The sequence below is a fragment of the Capsicum annuum genome, chromosome 8 (assembly GCF_002878395.1).
Source record: "Capsicum annuum cultivar UCD-10X-F1 chromosome 8, UCD10Xv1.1, whole genome shotgun sequence".
NCBI lineage: Eukaryota > Viridiplantae > Streptophyta > Magnoliopsida > Solanales > Solanaceae > Capsicum > Capsicum annuum.
Genome location: NC_061118.1, coordinates 36,451,491 through 36,477,528, shown reverse-complemented (window position 1 = coordinate 36,477,528; position 26,038 = coordinate 36,451,491). Strand labels below are relative to the sequence as shown.

Genomic DNA, 26,038 nt, shown 5'->3' with positions numbered 1-26,038 from the left:
TTAACCAATTTCAAATGAATGACGCAGAGGAATTTGAAAATCGTAACATTTAAATCACATTGAAGATGGATCAAGACATCAATATACATTGGAATATTAATCTTAAATGACCAATTGATCATTTTGTAGGACTAGTTGTATTTGTAGCCCTACAATGCACATGGCTATGGTTGGACAAATATGACCAAACAACCTATAATTGTGAACTTCATTCATTTCCACTTCATTCCTTATCTTCAATTCATAAAAATATCTTCAGAGCCACAACTGACCACTAGTTAGGATATATACCTATATCCTACAAATTGCACTATATAAATTCTCAAATGAACTTAAATTTGTTACATAAATTCATCAAAATATTTGTACAAGCTATGTAGCTACTAAAACAATGTTTGGTTCTAAGGTAATTTCTTTTTTCATTTTGTTCAATGTAGTGTTTTTCACTTGTGTTTCGTCTCATAGTATACCATGCCCTCCAACTCCAAAGAGCCATCCAGTGACGCCATCCCCAACAAAAGCCCCAGCCAAGTGCCCCAAAGATACCCTAAAATTTGGTGTTTGTGGAGATTGGCTTGGGCTGGTTCATGAGGTCATTGGGGCAAAACCAAGTAGCCAATGTTGTGCTCTTTTGGAAGGGATAGCAAATGTTGAAGCTGCTTTGTGCTTATGCACTGCCATAAAGGCCAATGTTTTGGGTGCTCTTAAGCTCAAAGTTCCCATCGCCATCAGTATGGTTCTGAATTCTTGTGGAAAGAAAGTGCCTAAAGGCTTTAAATGTGCTTGACGTACGGTCGTTAGTGTTGTATGCAGGATTTTATGCAAGCAGTGTATGTGTCACAATTCGACTTTGTATATGAGTTTGGGTCTAGGATTATGTTGTTCTTGAGGATTTTCAATTCCTCACAAATTGTTGTATATCCTTTGTAGTATTTTCAAGTGGTATATATTTGTTTTACTGTATGTATACGTATCATTTAATTTAAATATGTTATCCTAACCATGTGAAAAATAACTGACCAGAATAGAAATAGAATAATACTACATATTGTTCCATCCAACTAAAACTTGCAATGGATTTTTTCCTGATTTGTATGTATCAGTTACCACTGATCTAGTTTCATTTACGGACTTGGTATATCAACAAAGCTAGCTTAATATATTCTCCAACCATTGTACGTGTCCTAGTCCTGGCTCAAATTCCCACTTCCCCAATTTATGATATGATGAGTTTAATATATCTATACATTAACGATGTAAGGCATATTCACACAATTAGAATGAATGGTAAATAATTGTTAAGTTGTAGTATTACCTACTAGTAATAATTAATATACTAATTATCTTAGAGACGTTGCAAACCTACCCTGACAAACGACAGCATATGTAACAAATTATGATGTCATTGACTTGAGATTATTATTGGTAGTGGAATAAGTGTTTGCTGCCATTGGTACGGACATATCAGCAAAAAAATCTGCAAATTCAACAAGAGAAATACTCTACTGCAGGTTAAAATTTTACAACAATTCATGACTAAAAGGGTCCTCTTTGAGTGTGCCGATGAAAATATATATGAGAATGTTAGCTAAGGTCTAATTAAGAATATGCTTCCTCATAAAGGTAGTAAGTATAGCTAAAGCACGCATTGAAGTAACTGATCCAATATGCAATTACTTTTAAGGATTATATACTAACAACTGAGAATATCTACAACAATTCAACATATATACCTAGTGAAATCCTAAAAGTGGGGTCTGAAAGGGTAGAGTGTACTCAGACCTTACCACAATCTCGTGGCGGTAGAGGGGTTGTTCCAAAAAAACCCCGGCTCAAAGAAGAAGGAAACAGTGAAGACAACATAACAACTAACAAGGAAAGCAGTGCAACGCCTACAAGAAAGACAAGAACAACAACAAAATAGGTAGTGCGACAACTGAAAATATTTATGGAACATTAATTGAGTAATTAATCCATGCAGACGATACACTCTTATCATTCTCCATTTCATTTTTAAGGTTAAGATTTATGTCCACCATCACTGTCTCCATTTACTCTTCTATTGTGATCCTTTTACGCAAGTAGGGAGTCTATTGGAAAAAAAGAACTACTTACTGAAGAGGTTTAAGAAGGTCAAGTAAACCATGCATGCACAATAGCCACTTTGTTTCATCAATCAAAGAAGAGGCCATACTAATTAATTTGGATCCTTACGATTGATGTGGCCACTTCTTAGGATTACTCTGTGAGAAATTACTTCCACAATCAATAGATAAGATTGTTATATTAAAGGAAAATTAATTAAGAAGGGGCATAGTTAAATATGGACTATTGAACTCATAATCAAAATTTCCATTATAAGTAGAACTAATATACATTAGATATAGCACAGTCTGCAAGATCCAGTTATATATCTCATTCAGTGGTACGTACATACTCTAATATGAAATAGTTATATAAGAGTTCAGCCATCAAAATGTATAATTAAGAGCCCAGCAACATCAGATTGGGCTCAAAGTTAATGTAATACTCAACTGGTTAATTTTCTTCGTAAAATTTCGCTCCAAATTTCATCATGCGCGTGTTAGATGAAACTCGATCAGAAAATTAAATCATCCTCGATCTTAATTAGTAGCTAATTGTGAACAGGAGGGTGTGTTCTTGCTGGTAAATAATCCAAGTTAAACTCTGGTGGTGGATCTTCCCTTTTCTGTTGATGAACCTTCCAAGTAACTGAAACTCCATAATGATGATGGTCATCTTTTTCATTTTCCTTGATATTATTACTATTTGGCACTGCTGATGAGGGTTTTGCTTTTACATCCGTTGGAGTACTGGAAACCCTAGCAACATTTGGTTTATTCTGTTCATTCTGCAAGAAAAAACACCAAGGGAAATAATTTTAGTTTCAATTTTGTCAAGATAAATGATACACAAATTGTCTTAACTAGAGAGTAATCATAGGCAAGTAGGTCTCAGCTATATATACGAATTGAATTAGCGTTGTCCATGGATAGAGATAGAACCAATGACGGAGTTTAACTGAATCCCCTTCTGAAAATTGTACTATACAAATAAGGCTAGAACATTTTTTTGGTATATATATTAACTGTTGAATCCCCTTGTATAGTGACAAAAACAGTTCAAAAATTGCTTTAAGCCAACTAGCCTTGTGAAAATTTTTGGCTCCGCGACAAGATAGACACTGAAAATTCATATAATCAATTGACACCAAATGTTTGCGATAGGGGTACGTGCAGTTATTGTTGTTATCGTTTTGGGCTTTTGGCAAATTTCTTAGAGAAGAAATTAGTGAATATTGTGAATATAGATAGAAATAAAACAAACCTTGTTCAGGACACCAAGCGAACGAGCATTGCATGCATGAAATATAAGGAAAATCATCATGAGAAGAGTGATTTTGGTGATTGACATTTGAAACTAAATGAACTTCCTACTATGTTTGAAGTACTGAATATTGAAAGTTTGAAACAAGATGAAAATTGTTGTTGGCTCGATTTTGAATGACGATTGCGAACTAATATAAATACTTTAAGAAAGAAAATCGAGCATTAAATGCGGACTTTGGAAGAAGTTATTAAAGGGATTTGATAGGAGAACATGCAAATGTAAGGGAGATAGGAGTAAGGTAGAAAAATAAAGATATGGGTGGCCTCAAATATGTCTCTTTCAAATATATATTGGGTCCCAAAGACATACACCTCCCACTAAAGGAAAGGTAACAAATTAAAGCCAGAACCCTTGAACTAAATATATAAGTATAGGAAGAAATAGAGTTAAAAAAAGCTTATAAATAGACCATCTTCGTTCACTTTTATTTATCATGTCTCTCTTCAAAAAAATCTATTTAACTAATCTTCGAAGCTAAATCAATTAGATTAATTCCTTAGTTTAAATTTAAATTTTTCATATTCAGAAATACTATAAGTTGCAATCTTAAAAATATTCATCAAAATTCATACAGTTTAACTTTTAAAAAGCGAAACGTGACAAGTAACAATTAAAGACTGATCACATATAGTTGAGAAAAGGAGTGATACAAGAAAGCAAGAGCCTGTCCGATATTTGTATCGACCGAGGTAATTATTCATTGGCCTTGTCCTCGTATGAAGTTAAAAACTATGGTTTTGTGGTTTTATAACATGGTTAATGCTCCTGGTTTTTCGCTTGGTTCCACCTTCTGTTACCTTGAAAATGTTTAACAAATAATTATTCTGTTTAAAGGTATTATACAAATATATGGTGTATATAGTCATCCAACATGTTATATCGCGTTTATACACGTCCCTAGCTCCTTCAACATGCACTCTTCATATACAAAGTTACAAACAGAATGAGCAATTATTAAATTATGTATAGGTCGATGGAAGTATTTTAATGCTCTTGATATCCTTGGGGATGCTGGGCACATATGAATATTGAACGAAGTAAAAAGGTTTTATGATATGCTTTTTTTGCAAAAAATCGTGTAAAATTGACTCAAAAGTGTATCACGATGCATTAGAAGAGTCTTTGAATTTGTTGTAGTAGACCAGCATTTAGTAATGATAGAATATTGAATAAGACAGTCGATAGAGATTTATTTTATTCACAATACATAAACATGCTCTTTGACTTAGGCTTAGATCACATCCATGTCCTTCAACTTAGGGTGTGTACTAGTAGACGCTTAAACTTGTATAAAGTTGAACAAATAGACACATATGTCCTATGTGGCCAATTCTTATCTTATATGACATGCATTCTACGTGTCTTATGCAACATAGGATGTGTGCGTCTACTTATTCAACTTTATACAAGTTTAAATATCTATTTGTGCACACCCAAAATTAAAGATAATATATGTAATTCAATGTCAAGTTAAAACACATATATATTTATGTATTATTCCTTTATTTTAATTTGTGACATCAAGATTTTAGGACTACATTTATTGTAATATGTACATTCTAGATGCAACACGTTAACGGCCGGGGAAATGATATATGACTAGTCACTGATATTTGTTATCTTTTCGACCGACCTTCAATATAAGCTTAGATACATATACTTTTGCATTTTTACATGGAATAGCTAATTTCTTTTTATGCATTAAATTTGAAGTGCACTGGACATTCTCAAAATGGAACGAGTAAATTTAATATAATAGGTACTTGTTGGCATTCCAACCTTCGTTCTTCTTTCAGGATCTATTTGAGAGAGAATGAAAATTTGTTATAAATAAAACGGGAGAGTCCAACCCAAAAGACTAGCCTAATAGGTGGGAGAACCCATTTGACCTATAAACCTTTTAGCATTTCTTTATTTTTTCAATGTGGGACAATTGGTTCATTACAATCGCCTCCGCTTGAGAACCAACGACCTCGTTGGTCACAGCTGGCACCCCCTCTTAGGTCTAGGCCATCACTCCGAGTTGTGGCTCCACGCATGGATCGATCCTCGTTGGTCACGACTGGCACCTCTCTCCACTCCTGGCACGCAGGCCACCATTTCGAGTCACGGCGCAACACGTGACTCCACACGTGGATTGATCCTCATTGGTCACGACTGGCATACCCCTCTTGGATCCAGGCCACCACTCTGAGTCACGGCCAATCGCATGGGACTCTCAATGAAAGCACCAATGTTATAAACCAAACTGGAGAGCCCAACCCAAGAGACTAGCCTGATAGGTGGGAGAACCCATTTGGCCGATAAACCCCTTAGCATTTCTCTATTTTCTCAATGTGGAACAATTGATTCATAACAATCTAATACTATTTGATCATGAATATCTGAACTGGTTGTTTATTGTTTACGAATTCCTGTCTAGACAATTCATAACGTCTATACCTAGTGTTTTGATATACGATTTCTATTCTTCTGTGAAGTGTGATCAATAAGGGATAATCGCGTTGTTCATATGTCAGTACGTAACCGCATGAACGATCACAAAATATAAGCAGAGATTTCAAATATATAAACATGATTGCACATGCCACATAAGACATATACAGAGTGCAAAAGATGAACCTATGCAACTCAGTAATCATAAATATATGGGATAGTTTGAGTGATTTTAAGCATGTGAATTAATAATATATGAATCATGATAATTCAATCAAGGCAGGCCCAGCAATTCCACATACACTTTATCTGATCATAAAAGATTTCACGTAAATAACTTTCTCTTGTCACATCATGTATACGACACCCTTTTATATACCCTTAAAGATTTCACACAATAACGGATAAAGACAATATTAGAATTTGATGTTTATAGATTCAGAACTTTTAATCCTTTTAAATCATTGAATCTAAATTACTGCTAATATATATATAAAAAATATAAATTACTTTTGATCAAAGTTATTAAATTTGAAACACCAACTCCGCCATGTTAATGAAGAATGAATTCTTACAAAAGTAAAATAAAATTGGGAATGTGAATTGGTGTTATGGACATGGATATACAGAAAAGGACACTAAAGAGACATTGTTGCATGGGTTAGACCCTCCATTGTTAGTCTTGTAAGGGACACAAGAGGGTGCCCTAACCAACTTTAACGGTCATACATTCCACGTGGCACAAACATTTGCTGACCAGACTTGCCACGTGTACACAGCCCCACTTTGGCCGCCAAAAATAAACCCCTTCACCCCAAAAATCCACAAATCTCCACCACCAAATGTTTGTTTCATTCTTTTGTTCCTTTTCCTTTGTGTTCTTCTAACTTCTTGGTTACTACTCCCTCCACTTTTCTTATAAGTTAGCTCTGATTTTGTTCTTTAAGTGTATAGTTAAATTTTTAAAAATAATTTGATCATAATTTTTTAATATATATATTATTGAGTTTAAATATAATAATCAAGATCAATTTAAAAAGAAATAAAATTTAATGAGGAATAAATTAATTAAGTTAGTGATAATTTTTTAGGAGTGAATAAATTGTTAAAAGATATGTCTAAATTAAAAGAAGCACTTATTTAGGAATATAGCGGATAATTCTTTTCACATTATCAGTGAAATGTAATATTAATATATTATATAATTATTTAAATATTATTATATTATATTATATATCGAACTTAAAATCATAAGATTGCGTACAATGAATTATTGCTCGTATATGTAAATTCAACTAGCTAGATATAAGTGTAAAATTGTTAATGATCGATATTTGAGTAAAGGACAGCTAAGTTCACTTAAATTTTGGCTATGTACGTGACTTTCAAAAGAATCAAATCACAAAGATTTACTATACACAACCTCTTTATCATATATTTTCACGACTTAAACTAATGACCTTCTAGTCACATTAAAAATAAAAATTTTGAGGGGTGGTGGCCCCGGTGGGTGGTCAATATAGCGACGGCGGGACACTAGTGGGACATAGGGGTGGAGGAGGGTGTTGGTGGGTGGGGTGGGTTGAGTGGGTTGGTGGGGGGTGGGGGAGTTAAGTGACAAAGGCGTTGACAAGAGGCTCAAAATGCTGTGTCTTGTTAAAGCCAAGCATTATTCTTGATGTGCTCAACTCCGTTGTCTCTACGGTATCTTTAATTATTAGTATAATTATATTATTTCTTTTTTTAGTATTTTCATTCTTTAATACCGTACTAATATTAATGTGCTCTTTTTCTCTCTTACAAGTACTATCAAACTACTTTGATTTGGTGAAAGAATGTTAGTAGTAGTAGTACTAATGAGTACAAACCAAGTTGAAATTTGTATCTTACTCATCATCATATGTACTTCTTGGAATGCTATAATAAGTTTAATGCTTCCTCCATCCATTTATCCAATATTGATTTGACACATCTCATAAGAAGCAATAAATATAATGATTAAAAAAATAACTTTATGAATATAATAAATTTAATATTTTAAAAAATAGTTACAGTTAATAATAAAAATTAATAGATAAATTATTTCTTAATTTTCAAACTAAACAAGTTAACATAGATCGTAAATTTAGTAGACAAGTAAAGTGAACGAAGGAGAAGGAAGAGAGTAAGAGATATTTTTGTGATAATTGAGGAAGTTCAATAAAATCTTTAATTGGAAAAAGTAAAATGTTGAAGAAGAGATAGCCAAAAGATTGGTGACAAAAAGCCATGTATTGGGATTTGGTTATAGAGCTAGAGTATCGAGATTAAATCGATGAATTCGTTTCTCTCGATCTTCATCATGGTCCACCTGTATAGTTCAAATGCATTATATTGGAACCATGGATCTTTTTACATGGGAACATGTACAATTCCAGCTATCTGTACATCATTTCAATTATGCAACAACTACAGCATACATGCACTATATAAATATACATGTCTAACTTATATTATACAGTACAATAGAATGGCCTAAGCGATAATGATCATTATATTCGAGGTGGTTCCTACAGAAAAATCATATTAGGTAGTATTTGCTTGGCCAAACCACAAGTCACTACTATGACATATTGAATCTTACTGGCACAACTTTCCGACTTCCTTGCTTTAAAATAAATTTGGGGGGTCAAATGAGCTGATTAATGTATATGCTGAATTATTAAGGGGGAGAGGGGGGCTCTCTGTGCATTTGAAGGTTACTTGAGCTGACATGAATTCGGCTAGAATATGCTAGCTAATAATCATAGTCCAACCCATCTATCTCATGTCAAGTTTAAATTTTCCGTCTTCTTATAATTTATTTAATTACCTAATCATTAACATATCAAATGAAAAGTAGCATTTAAAATAAATTTTGGCAGCTTTTTCATTGATCAATTTAGGATACATATTTAACCCAAATCAGTCCAATTATCAGATAAATTAAATTGGACAAGTAAAAATGAGTTAAAGTTAATAAATCAATACAGAAAGGAAAAATTACTTAAATAAACAACTTAAGTTTCTAAACCATTAAAAATCCCTCCACTTCTAAAATATTATATATATTCCAACATTTACTATTTTTAGGTAAAGTTGAGATACAAATTAAAACCTCCTATTCAGATGCAGTTACTTTACTAAAAATTAACTCATTTCCTCCTCTCTGCACGCCTTAATTTCAACAACAGTTTCTATTCAATTTCTCCATCTAATTCAAACCTTTGAATTAAGGTAAATTCCCCCCCTCCCCCTCCCCCTCCCCCAAAATCAACTTCAATTTCTTCTAATCTTATTTTAGGTTTTTTTTTTCAAAAAAAAAAATTGCTTCTGCGTTTTTAAAGTGAATTTTCAGTGTTTTGTTGAGAAATTTCTTTGATTATCATTCTTTTAGGCTACATTATTTTGAATTAATATTATGAATAGAGATTCGGGACCATCTTTTAGTCTTGGATTTTCTCAATTAGAGAGTATCAAAGAATATGAAGAAGTTGTAAACTTCGTTCCTGGGAGTTTTGACTTCGAATCTGTTGGTTTTGATGATAATAGATCCAAGCATAGAAACGATCCACATACTACATGAAGAAATTGCGGTAAAAACATGCTAAGAAGGATAAGAAAAAAGAAATTTATGGTTCTAAGAAAAGAGGATCTAACAGTTCTGTAAGTAAAGCTCCCGCCAAGAAAAGAAGAGTTGATGAAGTAATTTCCAGATATGAGCTTCCTAAGGTATTTGCATGTTCAGATCTGTTGAATAATAGGCCGAGATATATATTTTGACTTGCATGATACATTTTAAAATTTATTGCCTATCTGGTTCTTTGTTTACGATTTTGTATGTATCTTGTGTTTTTTATGTGTTATTGAAATTAACATAACAAAAGATACAAGTTTATAAGTCTATAGATACATATTGTGTCAACTTGTATCTGTGAGTTACTGTTAATGCATTGATATGTATCTAGTGTTGTTTAAATTTTATTGAAAGACATATTACAAAAGATAAATGTTATTTCTTCTAAGATACATATTTTACTATCTTGTATGTGTGGTTAAATAAATATACATTTAAATTATCTAATGTTTTATTAGTATTATTGAAATAAACAAATAAAAGATACATGTTTTTTAAGCTTAAAAATACATTTTGTATTATGTTGTATCTATAGTATGATGTTCTTAGAGTTTTTGTGTATATTGTACTGTCTTATTGTAGATTTGTTGCATTTCATGTTATTTTTTTTTTAGGAATTGAATTACGTTATAAAGGAAATTCCACCTTATCATCTTAGATTTGTAAGTTCATGCAATTTAAAATTGAGATAATGCATCAAAACCCCCCTAAACTTATCTGCCCAACTTACTTTAGCACTTAAACTAAATTTCTATTTATTTACCTCCCTTAACATTTTTAAACTGAATTAATTTTCCCCCTTAATATCTAACACCACTCTCATGAGGGAGAGTGCATTCACTCGCTGCCACATCAGCGTCACATCACAGCCACGTCATAGCCATGTAAATAAAGTATTTTTTTAATATTTGTATATAAAAATATATATAAATATATATATATATATTATATATATATATATATATACATATTTTAAAATATATAAAATATTTTAAATTAAAAAAATACCCCATCCCCCATTTTCCATCTTTTTTCATAACCACCCACTCCTCCTTCCCCTCCCCCCCCCCCGTCCCCCCCCAACCTGCACACACACTCCGTCCACTCCCTACACTGCCACACCTGCACACCCCCTCATCCACCTCTGTTCACCCCACACAACAACATCTGCACACACACATCAAATTTTTCGGTGAATTTTCGTCGGAAAACACCATTATCGGTCACCATTGAAAAACACAGTACCAATTTTATTTTATCAAATTATCCTAAAAAAAAAACACAATCAAAGATGACTATCAATGGGGTTTTTGATACACGTGTGTTGAATCTACAACAATTACAAATCAAGAAATTACGAATCAAGAAATCAACAATTACTTTAGAACTTAAGAAATTTTGTTGTAGATTCAACAACAAATCAAGAAATCTCATTTTTTTATTGTCAAATTCAAGAAATGAATGGTGGTGGATGGGGGAGTTGAAGGGAGGAGTGGGGTGAGGGTGTTGGCGGGTGTGTATATATATATATATATATATATATATATATATATATATAGATATAATAAATAGTAGTAGGATTTAAAAAAAGAAATTCACACATTTTTTTTTAAAAATGTCACGTCAGCATTAGGGGTGAATTTAATTCACTCTAAAGATGTTAAGGGGGTAAGTAAACGTGTGTTATGTTTAAGTGCTAAAGTAAGTCGGAGTGACAAGTTTAGGGGGGTTTTGATGTTTTATCTCTTTAAAATTTAAGAATGATATTAAAGAAGTCATCGGCCAAGAAGTTTTAGACTTATTTGAAAAGACTATTTTTGGATGTTATCTCAACATCCATCTTTCAAATTATATTGGACAAATAACAAAGTTGAATATGTATCTGGGACTGCACTGGACTGGACTGCAAGAAATCCTACAAGGGAAAGACCGAACAAGATCCATTCTAAGTGGAATATGTATCTGGGATAGTACAACAAGATAGTGGAAGTTTGTACGTATTACGTTATTTTTTTCATTGTTTTCATTAGCGTATACATATATTTTGGTGTTTTTAATTTAATTAGTAATTGCTATGCAAGGATTGTGGTGTATTTGTAGTTGTCTATGCCGAGTATCTGAGCGAGGGATTAGGTATTCCATCTTCGGATATTGATGCTCAATACCATCGTCTGAGATATGCAAGTCTTTTGTGCAAGTACGAATTTGAAAAAGCGGTGAATGACTACTTTAGTGAGAATAACGATCCACCAAGGCTAAGGAGCAAGTTCTCACCAAAAAAAAAAATTACCGTATTTTGCATATTCAGTAGTTGTTTATTTGTTGGCTAGTTGGCTATTAAATACATTCACGATGTTAGTAACTTTGATTATGTTTGATGATGTTAGTAATGTTTAGATAAACATACATTATGTATATTTGATGATAAAATACTTCTACTTTATCACCAATTATAACTCATGGCTTAAGCATTTTATGATAAATTTTTGTTTCAATACATGTTTTTTTGTTACACTTTACAAAGATACTGTATTAGATACATATTTTACAATTATCTGTATCTAGTATAATGAAACATATATTACTATATAATGATAGTAACCGACACATCATTACATTATTATGTATCTATAACCTTTTGTTTGTTCATACGAATACATGTTGTCTCTAACGTGCATAACAAATTATATCAAAACTTAATACTCTTAGTACTATTGACAAATTATATTTTATAAGTGATACAAATTATTTAACTTGTATCTATAAAATTATAGTAGATACGTCCTATAAAATTGTATCTCTTTTCAATTATTTACTGTGGTAAATTTACTATTATACAATTTAATGACATTATCAGTTTAATAAATCTTAATTTTTATTTGATACGTCATGGCAAAATACAGCATGAAAACATATATAACTAAATAACCAAGGAACGAAAACAACTATTTATTTCAGTAATTGTTATTTTTAAAATTTTGAAAAAAATAATAATATCATAAAAAAAAATATTGAAGCAAAGAGATAAAAAACCCGGCAACCAGCTAGACATTATTCAACATTATTCATTAGTCGACTACATTGTCACTCCTCCTTTGAAAAGAAGTTACAAGTACACCTGTTGTGACCTTCATAACCACATCTTCTGCAACAATTACTGCTCGATGTCATAGTTTCACTTGATTTCTTGTGCCTGTTTTTCTTTGGTCTTTCAGGTGGACGTTTGTATTTTGGTGGTAACACAACTTTGTTCATAACTTCTTGTGGCACAATCCAATCCTTGTTATTTGGTATTGGAAACATTGATCCTTCATACGTCTTCCTTAATGGATAGTAATACTCGGAGCAATAAGGCTTCATATCAACTACATCCTTACTTTTTAGAACTGCAATCGCTTGTTCACATGTAATCTCATCCAATTGAAATCTCCAGCAACTGCAAGTCCTCCTGTCAAAACATACTATGTATTTCTTACCGTCATTGTAAACAGAATATACATACGCTGATGACGCACTAACCTACAAGATTAATCATAATTTGTTAACACATAGATACATATAGATCTTCTTTATTAATATTTTTGTATCCCTTTACAAAAATTAATTGATGAATTTACTGTAACATTTTTCGAAATAAATTTTTCAACCAGTCTCGAGTTGATTAGATAAGGGTTGATAGCCTCAAATTACCGTTGTAAACTTCTTTTCCCAATCTCAATCTCTCTGGTGAGGACGTTCTTAAATGCAGGCATTTTTCAAGCTTCTGCAGTAGCTTGGGTACAATTAATACAAAGAAGATTGCAGCACACACAATTTCAGTAAAATAGATAAATCTCCCACTTCCCTTACGTAGCTAATCCGTCAAGGTTCCCACAACCCTAGTCAAGGAAACTGTCCACTCATGCTAATACAATAACCCATAATAACCAATGAAGAGACATGTAATTAATTGCACAATGATAAAAGGGAAAAAATCCAAGATATCCAATTGAATGTTAAGTCAACAATCCAAGAATAATCAAAGTATCAAAAAGTATGTAAAAGTGTGTTTAAAGTACGTAACCTAATAAAGAAATAACCCTAAGGTATTTATAGTGTCCCAAAATAATAAATAAATTCTAATAAAAATGGAATAGAAAAAGTAAGTCAACAATCATTACGACTCGTAAGGTCTCCTTACAAGTCGTTTACAGCTTGTCGTCAGTATTCCAGTGAACTTTCATCTTCAGGGCTTCAAGCTTCTGTTGTCATTATAATTCATTACCACGAGTCGTAGTCAGTCCTTACGACTCGTGGTCTTCACTCATTTTCACTTGAGCCTTAAATTTCAAGGCTTTGAACACTAGCCTCTTTACAATTTCCCACTACGAGTCGTAGTCAGACCTTACGACTCATAGTCTTCTATGAATTCACCTCTAGACTTTGTCTTTGGATTCTGCTCACTTTACGATTGTTCCCAACAACTCGTAGCTACTTCTTATGAGCCGTGGTCACTCTTTACTTGATTTTTCAGCTTCACTCTTGCTTCTGGTATCCTGACGAGTATGGCTACAACTTATATAGTGTCTTGATGACTCGTAGTCTAACCAGTTCATCAGCTTTTTCAGACTTTTCTTTCATCTTTTCAGCCCAACACCTATGTCAACCTATTTCACTTGCAACATCACACAAAACCAAATCATATCTGACAAGATAACTCAAGTTCAAGCATAAATTCCTTCATTAAATGTGTCATGTTTCCATGACACATCAATAAGTGAAAGTTTGATGTATGTTCTGTTAGCATAAATACGTGTATTTCTTAAAATATTGGAATATGTTTTGCATTTGAAATATATGTGTTGTGGTTCAATCATTTTGAATTGGTTTAATAGTTCTTATTCGGCATTTTCAGAGCATCATCTTTCGAATATTATATTCTTTATGAAAACTTTATTTGGTTCTTTATAAGTTGAATTGACTTTCTACTTTTGTTACTCTCTCTTTATTTGCATGAATGCTTTGGGAGCAAAAAAATAGAGTCTTTCTACAAGACTCATTGCCGTAAAAGAAGTCTTGCATGAAAACGTGCTTCATCACTATGCATTGCCACCATTTCTCTCATTCAACCAGAAACAAAATGAGCGCGACAGAGTCGCTACTTCTATTTTAACTTTTTCTTAAATTGATTCTTTATTTATTTTTGTTGTGTTTATACATTTGTCGTTGCTTTCAACATTTTGGATTTTTTTTTTCAAATAGTAAAACATAGAATTATTATGACATTAGAAGGGACAGTGACTAATGTGAGAGTACTATTTACTAATTCACGTAACACTTCAATAGAAATAGTTATTTTCTTAGAACCAATTTTTTCTCATGTTCAAGTTCAAAAGGCCCTTCTGGAGTTTGTAAATTACTTCAAACATTTGATGATTCCTTTTTAATCGCAAACAAATATGTTTATATTTTTTTAAAAAAAATTCATTTCTCAATGAGTTTTTTTTTCTAACTCATTGTTTTTTACTTGTGAAAATCGAAAGAGTTCTGCTTTAGCAGGTTTGAATTTTCCGTATTTAATTTATCTTGTTCAGTTTTCTAACATGCCAACATTTTGTGTCACCTACTCTTTCCACTAAAAAAAAAAAAGACAAAAGGTCGCTAAAAGCAATGAGCCTGATTTTGTTACGGTCAAATAATTCTTTCTTAAGAAAAATAACTTTTTGTTCTGCCAATGTAAGATTTTTTCTTTTCATGTTTAAATTTGCCCTACTAAAGTTTGGAAAACGTTTTCTCACTTAATTGCCGACTTTTCAAATTTTCATAGCATTCATTTTTGTCTTTAATTAATTAACCTAAGTTTGGTCGGTTAACTGTAGTTAATGGATCCTTTAGGGTGCTTAATCTCTTCCTTTTAGGATAATTAGAACTCTTACCTAGAATTCTTTAGTTAAGTAGCTATTAAAATGAAGTCTTTATTTTCTTTTAATCACATAGTTTATAATAGGTGTCCTAATTCACCAAGAACTAATTAGGTGGCAATTTTCTTAATTTAATTTAAAGGTTTCCAATATGTTGTACCTCAGTTTGACTCGTGTTAAAATTGGGTATAACAATATTACTATTCAGCATAGCAGCCTTACATTCTAACGCCAAGTCACGGGATAAACCAAATCCAAACTTCCTCATTCTGGACGTCATATTAGACACCAACTCCAGAGCATAACAGACAGTTGTTGGAACTTCAGTACATACTCCTTAGCACTTATCTTACCCTGTTTGAAGTTCACAAATTCTTTGGCCTTAGCCTTCCTCAACTCCAGAGGAAAAAAATGACTAAGAAAATACCTGAAAACTCATCCCACACCTCCGGTTCACCGTCATCACCCCCAGCTCTTTTCACTCCTCATACCACTGGTAAACCACATCCTTTAGCTGATAAGCAGCAACCCACACCTTCTGAATCACTAGAATTTATCACCCTAAAGATCTTTTCCATCTCATCGATAAACCCCTAAGAATCATCCTCAACCTTAGAGACCGCAAAGGTTGGGGGACTCAACCTTATAAATTGGCCAACCCGAGTAACCTCAAATGAACTAGCAACAGGACCCACATTTGTGATATCTCCTTGAGACGATGAGCATAAGTATGACTAGTCTGAGAAGCTCAAAGAGGACTAATAGGGGATAGTGGAACCCCAAGTGGAGTAGTGCAGTCAGAAGCAGGGATCCTAGACCGAGTCTACACTCTATGAGTAGGGCGAATTTCCTTCCCACTTTCCCCAGGTGGGACGGTGATTCCATCTGAGTTCTTATGACCGTCAGATCTTAAAAGAGACATGATCTAAAATACGAGTAAGCCAGAAGTTAAGGAAGTTTCATGATAACTAGACTATCTAAAACGAAATAGAACACAAAGATGGGAAACATTATTAAATGCCTCATAGACTCCCATTTATAAGTGTGGCGTGGACACCCAACGATCCTAAATCATGCTCTGATATCAAGCTTGTCATGACTCAAACTCGGGCCTGACTGGACATCCCAAGCCCACCATGTGCCATAGATAAACCCTTTAGCCTTGCATCAAGAGCATAATAAAATCAACTAGTAGAAGACAACCAAAGTAGTAAGAGAGATAGATAAGTCCAATCAAAATCTAAGTTAAAACAAAACAATCAAAAAATCCCAATACTTTCCACAAAAGCCTTTAATCCAAGGATACCAACTACGTCGAGACATACCCCCGACTATGACAAAAGAATCTAAAAAGTACTAGGAATATAAAGGAAACTAATGAAATAACCAGGCCTTCTAAAGGATAGAGGCTGACTACTTCACAATTGATCAATAAGAGAACTAAACCACCTAATTTGTACAGGATCACCAAAAAAGCTCTCAGAACCTACATAATGAAATAATATAACATAGGAAAACAGTCAGTGAGGTGAGCACTTGCATGCAACTCAACGAAATGGATAAAATAATGTATTTACCAAAGTCCAGCCATAAAACCACATGCACAACAATTATATATAAATATATATAGGATGTCGAGATAGGGACACGGGCTATGAATCATGATAGTTTAAAATATTAGTCTGGCCTATGCAACTCGTATCGATATTTTGAGCACCCACAGGCTATATGGGTCTGGCTCCTCCTGCTGAAAGGGCCCCAGTCCATGTTAGCCGCATGTACCGAGGAATGGCTAAAGGCATCAAGGTGATAGCCATTTAAAATATATTATGTATCCAGACATAATGGTCATATAGACCCCCAATGTCGGCAAACGTGATTTTCAGTATTGGTTTTCCCGAGACTACACCTTTTCGATGAGGTACACAATTTCTTTAAGTCCGAATTAAAATAATTTGCACATTAATCAACTATTAACCAAGGAGTCTTTCATTAAGGCATCTTTCAACTTGGTATCATCATACCAACAATCTTGTAAGCTATTTCATTTATGCCAAACGAATTCATTTAACCAAATTGACTCTAATTATCGGTTTAAAAGTCCAAACCATAGCCACCAAGGGCATCCAAATTTTTTTATCCATTTATCCTTTAATGCAATGCAATAATATCAAAAGATAAGTTAAATTATGTAAGAATTCATATTCCAAACCAAGATTATAATGTGGGTTGAGGCTAATGCCATCATCATGCCAAAAATTCTTCAATTCGGCGAAACTTATGTCACCCATTATAATAATGCACCAATTTAGTTTCAAAAGTCATTAATTAAAACATGGATAGAGTTGTTAATGGGGTTGAGCTAAGTTTTTTCAGCCCATTTAAAAATAAGGCTTATAAGCCCAACTTCACCTGGCTCGTCGGCCTCAGAGGCCTAACCCATAAGCCTCAGAGGCCAGCCCGTGGGATCGAATATTAAAAATAATTATTAAATATTTTTAAGTTGGTCATTTATTTATTAGGAATTAGGATTTTGTCAATCTTTTCTAACTAGCTACTTATTTTTTTATCCATCCTTTGGTTGATACTAATTTTTTGAAAGTTCTTATAGTGCGTTTGAAATGGATGGTAAGCTGCTTTTAGTTTTGAACTTTAAAAAGTTGCTTTTACTCGTAATGATTTAGTAGTTGTTGACTTTGCTTAATGCAACATTCTGTTCTTTAAATTTAGGTTCTCTTCTGTTATAATCTTGTTACTTTTATGTAAATATTTTTTGTATATCTGTATTTATTATCTTAACCATATTAGAATTTTTCTATGAAGTTTGTAGCTAATCATCATTTTCTGCTTATTACAGTAAATGCCATGAGCTAATTACAACTAAGGAATCGTTTTGTGTCAGGTACAAGGGAAAAAGAGTCCGAGACAAAATGAAGGACTATTTAATCCCATGTTTGGTATGAAGTAAGGACTATTTTATCCCATGTTTAGTATGAAGTATTAGTTTATATCGGCATTATTTATTGCATCATTTACACCATAGTGATGAGATAAATTATTTCATATGCATGGTGGCTAACTAATTTCGAAATAACTAATCCCAAGATTGATTATCTCGGGATAACTCTTTCCCAACCAAACAACCTTTAAAGGTATTAATAAGATGTCTATAACATGCTAAAAACTAGTAGGAGACATATTAAGGTGAAACCATAATAGTTGGAGATTGTCTGGTACGTACAATATTTTCGTTTATCACATTTCAGATTACTTTTATTTTTTTTTGAAGGGTCAACCCGTCCCAACCCACGGCCCGCTTAGGGTTGGGTTGGGCCTCTATTTTAAAGGCCTTTTAGTTAAAGGGCTAACTCGTCCTAGCCCATTTAATTTTATAGCTTGCTGGGATAACCCAGCTCTAAGCATGGATAACCCATTAAAAATAAGAAAAAAGTAATTCAAGTGTTAACAAATAAAAATCCTCAAACCAAGTTCAAATCCATCATTCAAAACACATGAATATTGAATAAACTGATGCAACAATATAAAATACAAGTTAGGAAATGAGCAACATGCCTAAAAATTAGAAGAAAGTGAGGTGGACTTGAAGTTTAGAATCCGGAGAATGAAAATCCTTGAGAAAACTCTGAGAGGAGAAGGACAAAGCTAAGAGTTGGTAAATGGTGGGTACTGGGAATAAAAAGGGACTTCATGCCGTTTAATAGGGCAAAAGATCAAAAAACCCTTGCCCCCAAGTGAAAAAAATGAAACTGGCTGAAAATTACATAGCAGCATGGCAAGCTGCTATCGTGGAGCGTAGCCAGAATGCCACGCTCTTATCGCAGAGGCTAAGTGTCGTGGCACGCCACTATCGCGGACCTTCACTGCCTTGGGGTCCCGAAATGACCCCGAACCCCTTCCAAAAATTCTGAAACTTTTCTAAAACACCTCTTTAATATCCCTTTACATAATTCAAGTAAAAAATTAACATTACGCACACAGAAAGTTCAAAAATAAATTGATCAAAATTTTATGGTGTCTTAGAGTATTCTTCTTTGATTCAACGGCTATGAAGCTTAATCCGATGGACTTAAAGCTCAATAGCCTTCAATCCATCACTTTTCCCCCCTTTATTTCTTTTCATAAATTCATCCTCCTTATTTCTCAAGGAATTAGCCTTCCTTATGGATTCAGAAATTCAAAAAAAAAAATAAAAAATTTCAAAGTTTCTCCAAGAAGCCGTTGCAATCCAAATTTTCCTATAAATAATAGTCTTGTTCGCCCTTTTGATATAAAGAAAAAGTGGTGAAGAAAGTGGGGAATTTTTAAGTTTCATCACACTCTCTCATTCACTAGTTTTTCTATTTTCTTTGTTCCGATTTAATCACGCTGTTGTCATTGTTTCCTTTCATTGGTCGAGCTCGGAGTCAAAGTTAGTGGTGGAATCACTCTTCGACTTGTCTTCTTAGTTCGCTGACTTGGAAAAGTAAATCCCTCGGATTCCCATCTATTACATTTCGTTGGGTTAAACCCAACCTCCATCAGTAAAAGCCTCAACCAAGTCTGCTTGATATACACGAATATACTCTAATATACAGTTGATATACACTTGAAGCAGCAACTGCACACTATTATACAATGTATAATAAAAAATGACGTCAAAATGCATAGGTCTCAACACTGGTATACAATGTATAGGCAGAGATATATAGAAAAATGCAGTAGAGAAGGGTGCAAGTATACAGAGGATATATACAGCTAAAATGGGCTCAAAAATCCTTGAGATTAGAGTCAAAAGCTTGGGCAGATTATAAAAGATATAATACTACCTTTAACTTTTGAATGAGATCCGTAACCATCTTAAACAAACATGTTTCACTGAGCTTAGAAATTTTAATAGGGTTAAATATCATTTTGTTAATTATCCTTGTGATAATGATTCAACATATGCAACTCACTTAATTAAAGTGTGAGTTTTTTAAATCACTTTAGGTAGAAAATATGTTATTTTGACAATTAATAGAATAATATTTTTATCAAATCCGGAGAAATACAAACTTAACATACTACATATGATTAAATGATAAAACGATTACTAACTATGATAAATTTATGAATATTTACATGCAAGGAAATAAAAACTTCACAATATTAATTTATCAAAGTTTTATTATGCTTTGTCGGATATCGTAGGAATGAAATTAAACTTCATTAAACGATGGAACAAAAATGTTATTATCCATGGCGATGGTCAATAATGTGAGTACTTCTATAATAAACACAAGTGGAGATTGAAGTCTTAATTTCACGAAAATATTTGTTTTTCGTAAAACAAAATACAACGACGTTACAATGTAGAGTAGTTGTTTTTTTCACTAACATAAACTTTCCTCGTACATAAACACACATACTATAATACAATTCATATAAATGCAAACTAAAATTGACCAAAACACTTTTATGCATATCTCACTTCTTAGTATGAGCTTTCTGAAGAAATAGCTTAGTAGCCATTATGATATGTGCAACACACATAGGCAAAAACTAAATCCTTACTTATTTGTAAAGGTAAGAAGTCTTAACATTTGATACTTTAAAATTGATTAAAATTTTATATTTTGTTGCTTACAAATTTGATGTTAGTGGACATTTTAATAGTTCTCTTTGTAGCTTAATTGCTTTGGTAAGAATGATCTTACTATACGATTGAAAAAAAAAAGCACATTTCTAAAAATATTTTTGAAAGAATAGCTATAGAATTAAGTAGTTGAGAAACATTTTTTTATACACTTTCAATATATTTTTTATATATATTTTATACATATACATACTTGATAGAATTGTACAATTTCTATACATATATCTTATATAGATACATATGCTATTTAACAATTATATCATTTTTATATAATTTAATTATTTTTTATAAACAATAAAAAAGAAATAGAATATTTGATCAGTTAAAAAATTTATAATAAAAAAAATTGAAATATTTTAAAAATAGCCAAATTGCTCAAGTTGAATATTGTATCAGTATTGTATATACACTGTAATACTATATTAGTATTGTATATGGACTACGTAGACCAAAATAACCCAAATTTAGAAATGGCTATAAAGCGAAAATAGTATATCCGACTGACCACTTTTTGAAAAGTTTTCAAACTTGAGCTATTTATTTTAAAAAGTCCTTTTCCCAAAATAAAAATCAATAGCACTACACTAAATACCTATCACCTATAGTTGAATAAAGATCCATATATATTGTCAATTTTTACTTTACTCCTAAATTTAATATTATTCGTTCAAAGATCGTATATTTTATCTTTCATATATAATTATTTATTTAAACTTTTATTTTAAAAGTATCGATATTATTTTTAGACGTTATATTCTATATGATTTGATATACACATGCAATGTATGTGGTGTTAAACTTGTGATACATGATATGTTATATAATTAATACATGTATTGATTCTATATAGGTTTAAAATTCTAACAAACAAAGGAGTATATAATATATACCATGGCTACTTAGGGCTGGGCATAAAATATCGAAAATCGAATTAGCTAATTGAATCAAAAAATTTGGTAATTGGTATTCGGTAATTCGATATTTGGTATGGTATTTGGGAATAAAATTTCAACATTTTGATATTCGGGATTGAATTTGGTACGAGATATTAATACCATTTGGTATTTGATATTTACCGAATATCATATTTGATATATATATTGATATGTGTGTGTGTGTAATATTTATATTACATTACATTGAGAAATAGTACGATAGTCAATTTTTTTTAAGATAATATGATTTAACTTGCTCGAAAGAGATACTTTAATGTGAAACTACTATAAATAATACTTTGATATTATCCGTGCGATAAAGAAGCCAAGTGGCAGCATAAGAATAAGTCACTTGGTTATTTTAAAACAAGATTAATAGAGTATTGTAATAAAATTTTTGAATTAAAAGCTAAAGATATTTGAATTTAAAAATATTAAATTTCTTAAAAAAAAAAATTATCATTAGCTTGAAAATTGAAGAATTCTAAAACAACTCTTGCTATTCATAAATTCATACTTTTCAATGTTATAAAATATATTTAAATATATTAATAATAATAAAATAATAATAATAATAATAATAATAATAATAATAATAATAATAATAGTTGTTTTAATAGTAGTAGTAGCAACTCTAAACTATTATTTTCAGAAAACATGATGGTGGATTGTTAAAAAACACTATCCTTTGTTATAAAAAAATATATTTTTATCAATATTTATATCTATAATTTATATCTACATCTATAATCTATAACCTATAATTTATAATCTATAGCTATAATTTATAATATATTAAAAGTGTGAAGACCCTGAATTCAACTTTTTGTTCTTCGTTAAAAACTCCGTAATAAACAAAATCGTCTTTTTACCTTTTCATTTTTTAAGTATTATTAATCGTGCTATTGTAGCGGATTGAACTTTTTGTCCTTCGCTAAAAAACTCCGCAGTAAATAAAATCGTCTTTTCATCTTCTTTTTTTTTAGTAATATTCATCGTATTATTGTAGAGGGTTATACATCATAGACTATGTGTTGGTGAAATTACAATAAAAAATACAACTGAAAATTACAAGTGAAGAAAATAAAAAGACTATTTTCTTCTTCTTTGGCTGAGGCGAGGATATCTTGCTCTCCTTAAGAAGATTCAAGCCCACTGCAGCAAATGTTTCACCGGTCCAGCAGTAATCTTCTTGATTTATTTCCTCCAGGATACAACAATCTTCTCACAATAACTCAACAACTCTGGACAAGAGTTGAGTTCAAAGCTCTACAAAAAAGAACACCTCCCTTCAATTAAGGAACTCTCTTTTTTACTATCTTTTGTGAACTTTATATTATCTTGTGTATATCAAAACCATGCAAGACCATCTCTATTTATAGATATGAAATCTTTCATGCAATGAATAAGAAGAATAAATGGAAAGATTAATAGAATCGAGATTATAATGGTTACAAAAGTTACAAGAGTTACAACCCATAAAGCGAAGGATAATGGTGGAATAAAGAATGGAAGTTACATGAATCTCAAAACAAATGATGGCCAAATGCAACCATAACCAAGAGTTGAAAGATAAGGTAGCCATGCAAACGTCCTTTGCCATTATTCAAATGGAGTTAAAGGCATACAGGGGCGACTCAAGAACGTTGGGGCTTAAAGCGAAACTTTAATAAGAGGTTTCAAATTTAACTGATATTTTACAAAAATTTAAACATAAACTTTTCAATTTTTTAAATAAAAAATATAATATAAGTCTATTTACATAAACTATATAAAAATTTTATATATTTAAAAACTATATAAAAATAGTATAAGTCTATTTAGTTAACAATCCAAAATATTTTTAAAAATTTATACTCAAAGAAAATAGTTGTTGACACTCCAAATAGTAACTAAGACATATAATTTAAAACGAAAGGAGTATTATTAGAATATAGATTAACCATCCTTGACTATCAATCGCATTGACTATAACTTTTTTTATATAAAGATCTTATATTTTTCTCCCATAATTTTTTTTAAAAAAAGACATACTTTTCAATCTTTTAAAAAATATTTATCTTAAATCTCATTTATCCAGATGATTTATAACCACACAAATACTTATGACTTAATTGATCTCTATTTTTAAAAAAAAAAATCTTTTATTTGTTAAATTTTATATCAATTCAAACTATATCACATACAATAATTGAAAAAATGAGGCCCTAATATTTTCGGGACCTCAAGTCGTTGCTTCACTTGCTTTGACCTTGAGCGGGCACTGAAGGCATATAATGCCATCAGTTTTAAGAGAATTAAAAGTCACGTTTTCGCAATGAAGAAAAATGAATTGAGTGCCTAAAAAGTAACTTAAACCACTTAAGTGCTTAATGTTACTAAATGAGATGTAACAAAGGGGATGAATGTTTTTGACGTCCAAAAGCCATGCATAATAATATCAAATAAAAAATAATATTAAAATGCTAAACAACATCACTATGCATTTGTTGTAACTGGCAGCGCAAGAAGAATCCAGGAATCAACCAAAACTCAGTTATCTCATTCTCGAAGAAAGCAATGGATGCAAAAGAATTGAAGATTCACAAATTTTTCCATTTAAATGATTCACAGAGTTAATGTCTTTTATTTTTGTAATCGTCTTTTAATAATTTTTCTAATACATGACTTTGAAATCAACAAAAAAGCTGATTATTAAATTTTCTTATCTAAATTGTGTAGGAATTCCTCATATTTAGGATTTTAAAATAGCCTAAAATTTGCTTATACAAATCTTATTTCATTATAAATGTATTTAAATTATACTGAATGTCAATCAAAAATATAGATAAGCTATATGAAGATCTAATAAGATTATTTAGTTGATATCTATCAGGATTTGAAATATCTGTCTTTTTGTCAATCTGATAATCTCTCGTCCCTCAAGAGAAATAAAGAAATCTCTTCTCTTCTCTCTATTTATTTTTGTTATTCTTACTTTATATTTCATAACACGTTATTAGCACGAGACTCTGCCAAACAAGGTGAGATTATAAATCTAAAGGTAAATTTCAAGGTAGTAATTCCTTATGTTATTTGTTTTTTACTACTAATGATATAATTATTGTTGAATTTGAGGAAAAATAATGGGTTTGGAACCACTTATACTTTAAATTTGTTCATAAAGAACATTATTGTTAAGAGATATGATGATGAATTTAAGTCTCATCTCATTAAGAGGGTAGGACATTGGATTAAAAGTTTCAACGCACCATGATGATAAGATGTTGGGTTCAAGTCCCATCTATTTATGCCTAAGACACCTTTATATCGACAAGACATTGAATATGAATATCAATGCACTATGTTGATGATATAATGATGGCTAAGGCAAAATAATGTCTATTTCATAAAAAGTCATGAAACTTATCTTGTTGAAGATGCTCGGTTTCTTGAAGTGAATGTGGTAGCAATAAATCATATGTACGCCTTGATTTGCTCTTTTAGTAGCAGTATGTTGAAAGAGGTTATACGCTATCAAAATTTGATAGGCTTAAGGCATGATTATAGTCCATTAATGCAAACGTGCACTTGATTGTAATGCTATCACAACTCACCTCCGAATGAGACAGAATAACTGAGAAGAGTTATTTTGAAATCTACTTCTAAAGTAGTAAATTTGAAATTTATTCATGTAATAGTAAATCTGAAATTTACTAAAGTAAAAAGTATATGTCATAGTAAACTTGGAATTTACTACTATAAATAAGTTCATATATTGACATGAACAATTATGACATTCCCAAGATGTGCATGTTAAGTATTAAACAAATATTGAAGAATTAGAAAACTCTTCATGAACTTTTAATGTTGTTTGTTCTCATGATAAGTTGGTTGGACCAACTAATTTTGGGCTTGGATCCCTTAAAATCTGAAAAATATAAAAGGTGAATATGGGTCCGTTCACCAGTCATGTGATCTATTAAGATACATCGATATAAGATGATCACTTGTGCGTTAATTGTCAACCTGCAATTTGACATTCATAAAATTGTTTGCTCAATAAAATTGAGTTAAAAACATAATT

The 26,038-nt window shown here is 31.6% G+C and overlaps 3 protein-coding genes across 3 annotated transcripts; 1 reads left to right on the top strand and 2 right to left on the bottom strand.

Annotated features, from left to right (window-relative positions):
- The first annotated feature begins 231 nt into the window (after window positions 1–231).
- On the top strand, window positions 232–963 carry LOC107857227 (putative lipid-binding protein At4g00165). Its single transcript, XM_016702160.2, has one exon. The coding sequence runs from the start codon at window positions 392–394 to the stop codon at window positions 785–787; it is 396 nt and encodes a 131-aa protein (XP_016557646.1). The 5' UTR covers window positions 232–391; the 3' UTR covers window positions 788–963.
- Window positions 964–2,401: 1,438 nt separating this feature from the next.
- LOC107857226 (root meristem growth factor 10) lies at window positions 2,402–3,524 on the bottom strand. The gene is made up of 2 exons (XM_016702159.2): window positions 3,349–3,524; window positions 2,402–2,872 (listed from the first exon to the last, which is right to left on the bottom strand). The coding sequence occupies exons 1-2, from the start codon at window positions 3,433–3,435 to the stop codon at window positions 2,636–2,638; spliced, it is 324 nt and encodes a 107-aa protein (XP_016557645.1). The 5' UTR covers window positions 3,436–3,524; the 3' UTR covers window positions 2,402–2,635.
- Window positions 3,525–12,586: 9,062 nt separating this feature from the next.
- LOC107860828 lies at window positions 12,587–15,682 on the bottom strand. The gene is made up of 2 exons (XM_016706319.1): window positions 15,563–15,682; window positions 12,587–13,021 (listed from the first exon to the last, which is right to left on the bottom strand). The coding sequence occupies exons 1-2, from the start codon at window positions 15,680–15,682 to the stop codon at window positions 12,587–12,589; spliced, it is 555 nt and encodes a 184-aa protein (XP_016561805.1).
- Window positions 15,683–26,038: the final 10,356 nt, after the last annotated feature.